At 43.4% G+C, this 11,734-nt stretch overlaps 1 protein-coding gene and 1 pseudogene across 3 annotated transcripts in view; both read right to left on the reverse strand.

The window, feature by feature from the left end:
- Positions 1 to 1,154: 1,154 nt before the first annotated feature.
- Positions 1,155 to 1,293, reverse strand: LOC112549357 (annotated as a pseudogene).
- A 6,116-nt stretch (positions 1,294 to 7,409) lies between these two features.
- MLANA (melan-A) overlaps positions 7,410 to 11,734 on the reverse strand; it is a 12,996-nt gene continuing 8,671 nt past the window's right edge. For all 3 annotated transcript variants that reach the window (XM_006018374.2, XM_006018373.3, XM_025197555.1), the window contains exons 4-5: positions 8,617 to 8,718; positions 7,410 to 7,593 (exon numbers count right to left, since the gene is read on the reverse strand). In XM_006018374.2, coding sequence (XP_006018436.1) covers positions 7,525 to 7,593; positions 8,617 to 8,718 — 171 coding nt within the window. In that variant the 3' untranslated portion in view covers positions 7,410 to 7,524. The remainder of the gene's footprint in view (positions 7,594 to 8,616; positions 8,719 to 11,734) is intronic.

Raw genomic sequence — 11,734 nt, forward strand, 5'->3', positions numbered from 1 at the left:
TGTTCAGTATGTCAGGAAAGTCTTGTTGTGAAATAAGCTAAAATCTGATTTTGTAGGAAGGGAAGCTATAAAGCCTTTGTTCTTAGTGTGTGTTTGTTTTCTTGTCTTGCTTATTGCCCTTGAGATATTATGACATTTTAAAAGTCCCAGTTGGCTTTGAGGTAAACAATTCATTGTGATGAATGGTTAGATAGGTTGTTTTCCTGCTAGACTGATTCCTGTGAAGCTAAATAATATAGTGTCATATTTTCCAAGTAGCTTCAGCTCAGCCTATAAGACCTCTGCTCAGTATGCAAAAATTCATAAGCTTACTTAAATGTATGATTTTTCAATACATTTTTAAAATCAGAGCAACTGTTTCTGCATGAAGATTTACCTCAATTTAAACTTGACTTGTAGTGGCTTAACATGCATTTGTAAACTTAAAAAGCACAAACTAAACAGCTATAACCATTTAAAACTGAAATAATTATGTCAGTGAAAGAGCTTTCATTGTACTTATTAAATTGGTTTAACTTTGTGTGTGTGTAAGATCTTAAGTTTATTTCTGGCAGTCCCAAGTTTGGAGAAGAGTCAGGGAGCAGCTGTTGCTGCACTTCTCCCCTCCCGGACCAAACCAGGAGAGGAGTGTACAAGGGTTGATTCTTCTGAGAGAGTTTCTTTTGGGTGAGAAATCTTCCAGGTTGAGACCTAAATGATCTTGGAAGGAGCATTTTTCCCCAGGGAGAAATTCAGTGAATATTTGTATGCTTCTGTTTTCTTTCAAGAGACTGGCAATTCTCCTGGCTGAACTGAAATACTTGTACATGGCTGGAGAGAAAGCACATGCTGGAAACAGGATGATCTGTTTCTCCCAGTCAGTGGTGGGCTAGGAAGCTGGAGAGGAAAAACTAAAGTGTAGGTGAGACTCATGCATATAAGACTCTTGTTTTACTCTTGGCTGTGTGTGTTTTGTGTCTTTGGGAGAAGGAAAGAATAAAGGCTTGTTTTGAGTAACTGCTTTTGATTGAAACTCGTGAATTTTAATCAGTTCACTGGTCACAGGTCACTGATTTGGTCCGTGAAACAAAAAAGGCAGTTTGGCCCAGATGCCCTGGGGTTCAAATGCCCCCCTAGTCTCACTTGCTCTTAGTCAAAAGGCCAGGGAGCAAGCCAAGGGGAAAACGTAAACATAGCCCCCCATTATCACAAATCGTGTAATTGAGTTTCCTGCACTAGGGAAACTTGCAGGGGTCAGCCTGCCCCAGAGTCCAATGGACAGGTCTCACCCTGAGAAAACCACCTTGGGGAAATCGCAAGGGTCAACGTGCTTGGAGTGCAAGAAAGGGACCAGCCTGACCTTAAGGGAAAACCTGTTTGTTGATCATGGCATCTCCCCTGCCAAGGAGTATCTGGAAGCCTCAGACCTATGAGTCTGGGTGGGAGGAAACTTGCTAAATGGTAAAGCCACACAGACTTAAACGATTGAGCTCTGCTCAGTCAAATTTGGAGCTTAACTGTTGGGCTTTGCCCAATTGAATCTGGAACTGATTTGGCCCTCAGAACAAAATATATGTTAGAAAAAGGCTGTACTCTAAGTAGATGCTAAAGTGCTGCTTAACAGTGTTGTTTATGGAATACCTTTGCTAAAAGTTGCAGTAGTTTCAAAAAAGGTAAAATGCATCACTTCTAGATGAACTAAGTCTATGGGTACCTATATGCAAATTGCTACAGCTATGTGGATTTCAAGGTCAGTTTTTCTTTCAAATTTGTTCCTTGCTTTCATGTGCTCAGGAAGAGCAGGATCTGATAGTAAGGAATGGAGAAGGGGCTGCAGAGGGAAGAAGTTGTGGGAGCAGAGGACAAAGGGGCTACCTAACCCTTAGATTTATTTTTCCTGCTGTAGCAGTGGGAGGTTTGCAAATTCAAGACATCCCTTCAATAATTAGATTCTATACATGGAATATTATCAAATTTATAATTTTCCATATATAAAATCTAATTATTGGGGGTTTGTCTTATAATCAGGGTTGTTTTATCTTTTGAGTACATACAGGATTTTGATACCAGAATAGCCACCAGTGTGTGCGTGCGTGTGCACAGTATATTTAACTTTAGGAAGATTTTTTAACTTTCCTTTACTGCTTGTAGTTTACCTTAATGGAATTTGTATGTGAAATTAAAACACATGCTAGTAGAGGACCCGAATGAAGCATGGAAGATATTTAAACCATCGTTCACATCTAAAAAGCTATAAAAATTGTTTTCAGGAGTGCAGAAAGAGGTCATACTTTCATTGTTGGAAGATAAAGAATTTAATAAGCAATAAACAATAAAACACTACTGGATAAATGAGAAAACACCCTTTCTCCAAAGTACAGCAGAACTCATTCATGCTTTCCTTGTTAAAAAAGTGTATGCATAAGCTAAAACTAACCTAGATCAAACTAACTGAACCAAGAAAAAGCAGATTGCTTAATAAAAAATATTTTCAATCTAAAACTTCTGTTCTACATTTTGAGAGATATAAAGTATGTGTTATGTTTAAAAACAAAACATTTTTAGAGTTACAAATAAATGTTTGTAAATATACTGGTAATTCAGTGAATCCTTGATATTAGATTTGCACAGGAATCAGTCCATTCTGAAGCTTTTTATTTAGCTGAATAATTACCATTGAACAATCACTGTACCTATTAACAGTGGGTGGTTTGTACTTTTCATGTACACTGTACCCGCCGGGCCTCATACATCGTACCTTGGGCTTCCTTGCTTTGAGTGCTTGCCGGTACTCGCCGTTGCAGGTGGCCTTACGGGAGATCTTCACACGCACTCTGCCTCTTCTCGCCTGCCACAACTTCGAATCTTCCAGTGGGTGGGGCTTTGAGCGACACGGTTGCCCTCGTTGGTTGCCTGCTTCTTTGATGTCTTCTGCGAGGCTCCTCTTCCCCTACACCTCGCCCTTCACCCAGCCTGGCGGGTCCTGGTTGCTTCTGTGATTGACCGTACACTCCCTTAAATGCTTAACAATGAACCCACCTCTCACTCCCTCTGTCTTCCTACCTCCACACCACCTCAGCCCCTTCTAATACGGGGAAACATAAAACACCTTTCACAACTCAAATGAGAAACTTAAGTACCAATAGAGGCATAACCCCGCCCCTATTGGGCTTCCTTATGGAGCACAGCCGCTTATTGATGGAGCCACCTCCACGTGGCCCAGCTCTATGACCCCACTCCACCTATCCAGGCGCAATGCCACTCCTCCAGTATCCCACCGGCGTGACCCTCTCTCTAGATCTCTTGAGAGCAGCGACCCCCTCTCTGGGTCTTTACCACGGCGTTGCCCTCTCTCTGGGTCCCCGCCTTGCTGCTGCCCTCTCTCTGGGTCCCCGCCTTGCTGCTGCCCTCTCTCTGGGTCCCTGCCTTGCTGCTGCCCTCTCTCTGGGTCCCCGCCTTGCTGCTGCCCTCTCTCTGGGTCTTCCCCGATCCGCAGCCCTCTCTCTGGGTCTTCCTCAAACTGCAACTGGGTTGCCTCCTCGTGGCTCCCCTCTTTCTGGGTCTTCCCAACAAGGCTGCCTTCCCTCTGGGTCTTCCCAGGTCCGCTGACCTCCCTGCGCCCTGGGATCTCCTACCGCTTTGTCTCCTTGCTTGCCTGCAGCTGTCGTTCTTGCTTCGGGTGCTGGCTTGCTGCCGAGCTCCACCGCAGCTGGTGCGCACAGTCGCTTCTGGCGTCCCGCGCTTCCGGCTAACACCACCGGCCAGGCTCTCTCCCGGCACCCACGTGCCCCCACTCCCTCTCACTGCTGGCCCTTTTATTTCCACCAGCCGGCGATTGTGAGTGACGTCATCCGCCGGGCCGCAGGTGCCTTAAGGCGTGATCAATGCCCCGCGTGGGCTTTCCCCACCATCCTTGCTCCTCCCATCCTGCGGTGAGCAAATTTTTCTTTTTTTACTTTCTTTTTTCCTGTTCCACCCCCAGCTCCTGGCCCTGGGGTTCCCCTCGTGGACTCGGTAGTCTCTCTGGTTTTTCTCTCCCTGTGACATACGCTAAGGACTCTTAGCAGTGTTAAAGGGCCTGAAGACTCTCAGATTTTATTTACACCTGGTTTAAGGCCACACACAGCCAAAACAGTGTAAAGTGACAAGGTTACGTCATCAAATCATGTTCAGCACTAAGTCTTTATCAACACAGCGCAGTTCTGCCAGTCCACAACATATGTTCCTATCTCTCTTCCAACCTGTTTGCTTTGAAAGAGGGAAAGGTTAACATCCTGTACAGTCTCAGCCTATCTTCTCAACATAATGGATGGAAACTATTTTAATCGGGTATGTTACAAAAAAATAAAACACATCTTTTAAAAATGTCACTGACCATAACAGTATCTCCAGAAAGATTATGAAAGCTCTTCTATACATTTTTCTTATACAGGAAGATACATTTCTATATTACCTTCTGCTTCCTGGAATGGAGAATTGCTTGTTTAGATTCCAGTATATTCTGTCTGCCTATTGAAGATATTATACCTGTCACTCAATACTAGACTGCTTTTTTCCATCTTGTCCAATTCTCTAAAGTCATGTCACATTTAAAGCTAATTAAAATCTGCCATTAATATTCTTGGCAAATATTACTATGAAAAAATATTAGGGATATCTCTCTATGGTGTTTCTGTCAGCCCCATAGATCTAATCTTTGAACAGGTAAATTGCAGTTGTTTTATAAGATGATTTTTTTCATAGAGGACTTGACTCTACTTATTTCAAGTCATAGCATAATTTTAGTATTAGTTTTATTTCAGTGCTGGGGTAAAGCACTCACCAATAGATCGCTTTAGCAAACAAGTATTTCTCACAGTTAAAATTAGTCTGATTTTAACTGGAATCAGACTCTGGTAGTTCATTCTGCAACAAGCCTCTTGATTACAAAACCAATTCTATAGTACAGGGCAGAACTGGACACCCAGTTCAACATGAGTTGTTAATTGCTTCTGTCGTGTGTGTGTGTGTGTGTGTGTGTGTGTGTGTGTGTGTGTGTGTGTGTGTGTGTGGTACAGCACTTTCCACAGCTGTTCTTTCTAATCACTCACACCCTCCTCCTGCCCTTGCCTCCCTTTTCCCTATTGTTTGTATTTAAACTACTTTATTCCCTTCTACTTAGAACCTTTGCTCTCTGTAAGTCCATTTATAACATCTGAGAGAGAAATCTGTTGCTTATGAAAGCTTAGGCCTCTCTGAACAAGTTAGTTTTTAAGGGTGAAGTTAAACATTACATTTAGACTATACTAAGGGCACTTAAATCACAAGGAATTTCTAAATAAGCAGTCCAAAATTCAAAGGAGTTCAGCACTGGCTGGTGATATCATCTAAAAATCTGTGTGTGGTTTTTCTGTGCATTTATGGACCAATACTTGATAAAATCAAAGAATTTCAAAATGGTTGAGTTGTGCAAGTCTAACACGGTACTGATACCCCTTACTGAAGCATATTGGATTCCAAATCTGGGTTTTTTTGGTAACTTAAACACTTCTAAGCTTTTCTTCATTTAACACTTGTTGGTCTTAAAATCTTTATAATCAAAGCCAATTTTTCCCTTAGGTCTTGTACACTTGTTGATTTGCTTGAAGTGTAATTGGTAGTGTTTTTTCTAAGGGAATAAGTTGTCCTAGTATAAAGAATGGCAGTTTGTATAATTATGTCTACTTGAAACTAGAATATTTAGACCTGCATCTCTGAAATAAAGGAAGTGACAAGCTGGATAAGTTCATTTCTTCACACTTGTTAAAAGGGTAAGCTGATCTTCCTATACATTTTCTTTTTCACTCTTCTCTTATTGCTAAACAAATTGAAGTAACACCTTCCTAGAAGAAAGTATCTTAAAATGGAACAGTTCAGACTAGCACTCAATGTATCCAATGCTTAGATTAGAAAGTAGAAGAATCTGTAACATTAAAAATGCTAAATACAGACATTTAAGTAATTCAATATTATGGTGAATAATGTAGCATCGAGAGTTCTGCAAAAATTTTGCCAGAAGCCAATGGAGTAACAAGTACCTGTGATAACGAAAGTAGGGTAAAAGTGCTAAACAGAATTATAAATGATAAATCAGATGTGTTGGTTACAGCCAGTCACAGTTACTCTAAGGGTGGGAACATAGGAATGCTTTGAACCTATGCAAAAGAGGAACATTTCAAAAGGGCATCCTGGTACATTCTTATTGTTAGGTGGGAAAGAACTGAGAACAATTGAAATGCAGCACTACAGTTCCAACTTCTTTATCCAAGGTTAAGGTTGGAGCAGGGGTTTGCTGCGTTTGAATTGTTCTCAGCTCTTTCCCACATTCTTTTGCCCAAGCAATTTCAGGGAAAGCTTTTAATTTATTTTAAAAAGAAAAGGAACTTAAGAAAGGAGAGTGGAAATCACTTCTCACATGGTTTCATATTCTACAATATCTGCTTACTCCTGGTAGGAAATATATGGGATATAAAATACCCAGTGTGGCAGTCCACTTGAGCATGTTGAATTAAGAAAGAATAAAATTAATGAGAGAATAAAAAGTTTAGGCTAAGGTACATTAAGGCAGCAGTGTCTAACCTTCTGGCCTCATGGGTGGGATGAGTAGTGCAGTCAGTCTGTGGGCCAGATCCTGCATGGGGTCAGTTTATCAGTGTGATCCAGCATGCCAATCCAACCCCAGCTACAAGGATCTGACTATGTCCTGACCCAACCCCATACTCCCAGATCCAGCCACACAGAAAGCTGTATTGTCTGGCCCATGGGGCTCCCCACTGGTCCAGAAATTTGGCAGTAGGTGAGAGATGAATGACACTGCCACTGCTCCCTGGCCACAAAATTTGGATCCTTGGAAAGCCCTGCAGGCCAGATGCCATGGCATCATGGGCTAGGGGTTAAGCACTGCTGCATTAAAGGTATTATTGACACCTTTGTCTTTCCTCTTTCTGTGACAGTGTAGTTTGTTTTGCCTGGTTTTGTTTTATTACACCAGGGCTAATTTGACTGAAGCATACAAGAAAGGCTAGAGTGGATGTTCTTAGAGACCCTTTTGGACAAATGGTAGCCTGTGAAAGCAGGGCTGGACTTGATAGTCTGAATAAGTTCCTTCTGGTCCTATGTTCTTGTTACATTTATCTAAGGATCATAAAAAACGAATGCTGGAGATCAGAGTTTCACAAACTTTTTCTTATTCCATACTCCCTTCCAGATTTACCAGTTGCCCATGCACCCCTACCAGCATGTGTGTTATTTTAACCCCTTAAATGCCAATTACTATTATTAGAATGAAAATTAAACCCACCGTTACACAATTTCCCAGAGATGTCTTGTGTACCCCCAGGGGTATGTATACCACAGTTTGGGAACCCCTACTGTAGTTATTCAAATCACTCCTAGTAACTTTCAGCAACAGCTAATTCAAATGTGTAGTTTATTACAGTTTGTCCATAAAGAATATTAGGTGCATACATGGAATTAGGCTGAATCATAAAGAGAATCAGGTTGTATCCTTAGTTGACTGATTCAGCCTCATGGCGAATAAGGTGGTGGCAAGGGTTCTGCAGAAATTTTGTCATAAGCTGGTGGAGCATCAGGTACCTGTGATAATGACAGGGTGAAAGTGCTAAACAGAATGAATGCATTGATTTATAGGTAAACCACATTAAATATGACACACAATGAACTTTTAGCCAGCTTCCTCATCTGCTTACAGGATTTCACATCATAAGTACTACTATAGATATAAAACAGCAGAATTTTCTTGATTGTGACTTTAAAGGGGATGGGGAAGGAAAGGAAGTTTGGTCTTGCCCAGCATGCATTCTGATTTTGTGACAGATAGGGTTTACTTTGCCCAACCCACTGCAATTCAAGAGTAACATTCAGTACTGGAAGAAATAGACAATTTTAATGAAAATATTTTATGTATATCAGGTTGTTTGCAATAAAATAATTTGGTCTTGCTACATGTAAGGCCCTAATTTATTGTGTATTGACTGTATGTTGTTACATGATCATCCTTTACCCTTTTTCTCAACATTTTTAAATCCTATAACTTAATAAGGTAAATTTAACCATTCACATTAACTTGTACTGATTTTATCATTCATGCCTCCTAGTGACTCCAGAAGCTAAATACCTGAGTTCATGCTATTGTAAATAGCTTATACATGGATGTTGGTGTTTGAAGCACCTAAAAACACACTCTGTCACATTATAGATCCACTTAGAATTCATAAAAATACTAGACTAGTTCAGAGGAAGGACCTGCTTGTGACATGTAACTATAATTGCGCAGTTAATAGATCACAAAGGAATGATCATGCAACAACTAAATTAAAATTGGAGACTGGTTGAGGAGGAAAAGAGTTTTTGGTTTTTTTTAAAGACAATCTCTTGTAGATTTCACAAATCACTTTCTCTCTTAGAATTACACAAGAGGCTACTCCTCTTAATAAATCACACCAGGGTGGGAAAGATTCAATGTGTGTGATCCAAACCTGGTGAAGAAGCCATTGCCAGAAAGGAAGAGTGCTATATCAGTTGTTTATAATAGATCTCGTTGGCTCAAGATCGTGTTACTAATTATTGTAGGAAAAGAAACCTTGGATTTTAACTTACCACAGAGTTAAAGTTGCTATACTGTTGTAAGGGCCCTTTGGAATCCAGCAGGGCACGTCCACTTGCAGAGGTTCTTAAAGTGCTAACACCAGAGCTTTTATTCTGAAAGCCAGTGAAGAGAGATGGAGGAGTAAGAGAACTAGACACCTTGAGCACAGCATTAATGAAATATTTAGTGTGTGGAGGTCAATTTATAATGCTTACAAGAATGTGGGACTAAAGCCAAGGATAATGCCAGCAGGAACTGTGAAAGCTGCTTGATCTCTGCTAAGGCAAGCACACTTTCACAGAAACCCGATCATGAACTGTGCAAAAGTGGAAAACATGTTGTTTGAACTTCCACCCTTTTCTAACTTCCACATTCTTTGCTGCTGGATCTTTCTTCAGCAATCATGTTTCTCCCCCTGCCACACACTTCTCAGATTATCCCTTCCTCTCGCCTGTATCCTTCCTCAGACTTGTAGTCTTCTCTTTCACTTTCTTTCTCTCTTCCAGTTTCTCCCTCAGCAAAGCGCATTAATTGCAATTACAGTAAAAAATCAAACAAAACAAAGTGGTGAGCTACAAAAAGAAGAAATAAGTTTGTGCTCTTTTCTGTGATGTATAAAAGAAAGCCTGAAAGAGGTTTGGTTCTGGATTTTACTTTATAAATTCAGGTTCTGTACACTCTGGAAGAAGCGAGACATTATAGTGGAGAAGTAATAGGATTTTGTCATCAGAAGTGATAAGGAAATGCATCTCTGATTAACTGAAATGATTTTTTTTTATTCAGAATCTTTATGTGGCCCAGGACAGAGCCCTGGGCCCAGCCAATTCCAATTAAAGAATCAAGGCAATTCACCTCCTGAGGCAGCAGGGAAAACATGTGCTAGCTGCAGTAAGCCTGGATTATTGCCTTGGCCCCAGCTGGTCTTAGTGGGTCTTAGGCAGTCAGAGACAGTCACCTGACAGACAGGTGATGTCGTAGAGCTGGGTTCCTAGGAAGCCAGGAGTCAGGGTTAGCCAGAAGTCAGAACCAGAATCAAGAGTCAAAACCAGAGATCTGATAAACGCGGATCCTGGTTTTCACTGATAAAAAAATTGCAAATTCTCTCTTAAAACCCCCCAAAATCCATGATTAAAATAAAAGGCCCCCCAAAGCCCTGCTGGTGCCACTCTTTATCCCCCCCCACCCACAGCCCACTGCCCACCCACAGTCCTGCTGGAAAGGACCCCCAGCTGCCAGGTCTACAGGGTCCTGGCCCCCGGTCCACAGCCCCCTGCCTCTCACAGGAGGCCATAGCTGAGTGGAGCCTGGATCCCCTCCCTGTTGCCTGCCTGCTATGGGCTCAGGCAGGGGAGGCCAGCTCCCCGCTGCTGCATGCCCTACCCGGGGATCTGAGTGCAGGGTGTGCTGCATGCTCAGGCAGGAGGGGGCAGCTCCCCGGCATTGTGTGCACTCCCCAGGGGGCTGTGGAGGCCCCGGGGTAGGGCAGCAGGGCAGAAGCTTGAACTGGCAGCCCACCCCCAACCCTGCCCCCTGCACAGATCTGGGGGGGCACAGGTCCCCTCTGCCTCTCAGGATTGCGTGCAGTGCTAAGGAGCCAGCCCACCCTCCAGACGAGCTGCCCACAGCCCCATCCTGCTCCCCATTGAGGCTCTACAGCTGCACATTGGGGCCCCGGGCCCCAAGCTCCATACACTGCTTGGCTGGCAGCTGTCTCAGCCCCAGCCCTGCCCAACTACTCCCCTCCCTCCCTATGGGGGCTCAATACCCTCCCCACACCTACTTACCTGCGGGAGTTGCTCTCCAGGCTGCCTGGGCCGAGCGCATGTACATGCACATGGCGCCCCTTGCCTGACTGCCCTCCTCCCGCTCCCTCCCAGCTCCCTGCAGGCTGGAACTGTGCCAGCCTGCAGGGAGCACATTGCAAAACTGTGAAATCCATGGGCTGCTCCAGTGAGAAATCTGCATTTGCCTCTGGTAAAAGGTAAAATGCGCGGTTTTCTCCATTTTTCCATGGGAAACAGGAAACCTGGATCCCTGCTGATAAGTGAAACAAGGAAGTACCTAAGTCTTTGTCCCCACGCAGTACTGTGAGCTGGAGCAGGTGGGGCCTGTTGCATGTAGCCTCAGGGACTTGGCTATCTTGACTGCGCCACTAGAAGAGAGTGGCCAGGTCACTGCAAGTGGTGCCTGTTCCCCTGATTCTGAGTGGGGCCGACTGGGCCCAGGACTCTCCTGGTCTTATTACACTTCCTATCTGTTTAGCAGTACTCACTTAGTTAAATTATTTTGGCAAAAAGCTTCTCCTGGTAAGCATCCAGAACTGTCGTCCCTTTCAAATAAAAGGCAACAGAATCTTCAAGGTAAGCTTTGAAATTTCCAGGAGGTGCAAAAACAGGGAAGACTGAATTTTATTCCTGATATTTATAAGGCCACTGGCAGATTAATGTTGCTCAGTGGAAACAGTCACACCACGTGACCTGCTTCACGTTACAGGGCAAGCTAACCAGGGGGGAAAAATGTGTCCTGTGTGCTTGTTTTGCCAAAATTTGCCAGCAAGGGAGCTGGAGGGCTGCTGACATCTAGTACCTTCTGATGTCCTGCTATTGACTCTTAACTGTCCATAGATAAATAAGCAGCTCTTCTGACCCTTGCTCAGGGAAGGGGAGATCTGTGAGAAGGGGAGGGAAGCAGGAGCAATAAGGCTAAAAGACTCCCAGAACACCTTATGAGGTGCTTCTGTATGTGTGCTTTTCCTTTTTTCCAATTTTTTCCCCACCAGCAGCAAACAAATTCACTCCCCCTCTCCCCGATTAATGTGTCTAAGTAACACACTTCATATGAGTATTTGTTCACACTCTGCTTCTCACAGGGAAGAGGTGCTAATGGCTCCTTGAAGAACCAGCCTTCAGAGCTGCTTGGAAAAAGAGGCATGACTTAAGGACCTGCTTAATTTGCAGTTTCACAGATTTCAAGGAAACTGAAACAACAAGAAAATCAACAACAAAAGTGCTGGCTGCCTAGTGGTCCTTGCTGCTGGTCGCTGCCAGGAAGGGAAGGTGCCAGCTAGCAGGGTGGCATGAGGGGCAGCAGACAAGATAGTGGCTGCCCCCTTGTCCCGCTCCCCCCCTA

This window comes from Alligator sinensis, unplaced genomic scaffold (assembly GCF_000455745.1).
Source record: "Alligator sinensis unplaced genomic scaffold, ASM45574v1 scaffold392_1, whole genome shotgun sequence".
In the NCBI taxonomy this organism is placed as follows: domain Eukaryota; kingdom Metazoa; phylum Chordata; order Crocodylia; family Alligatoridae; genus Alligator; species Alligator sinensis.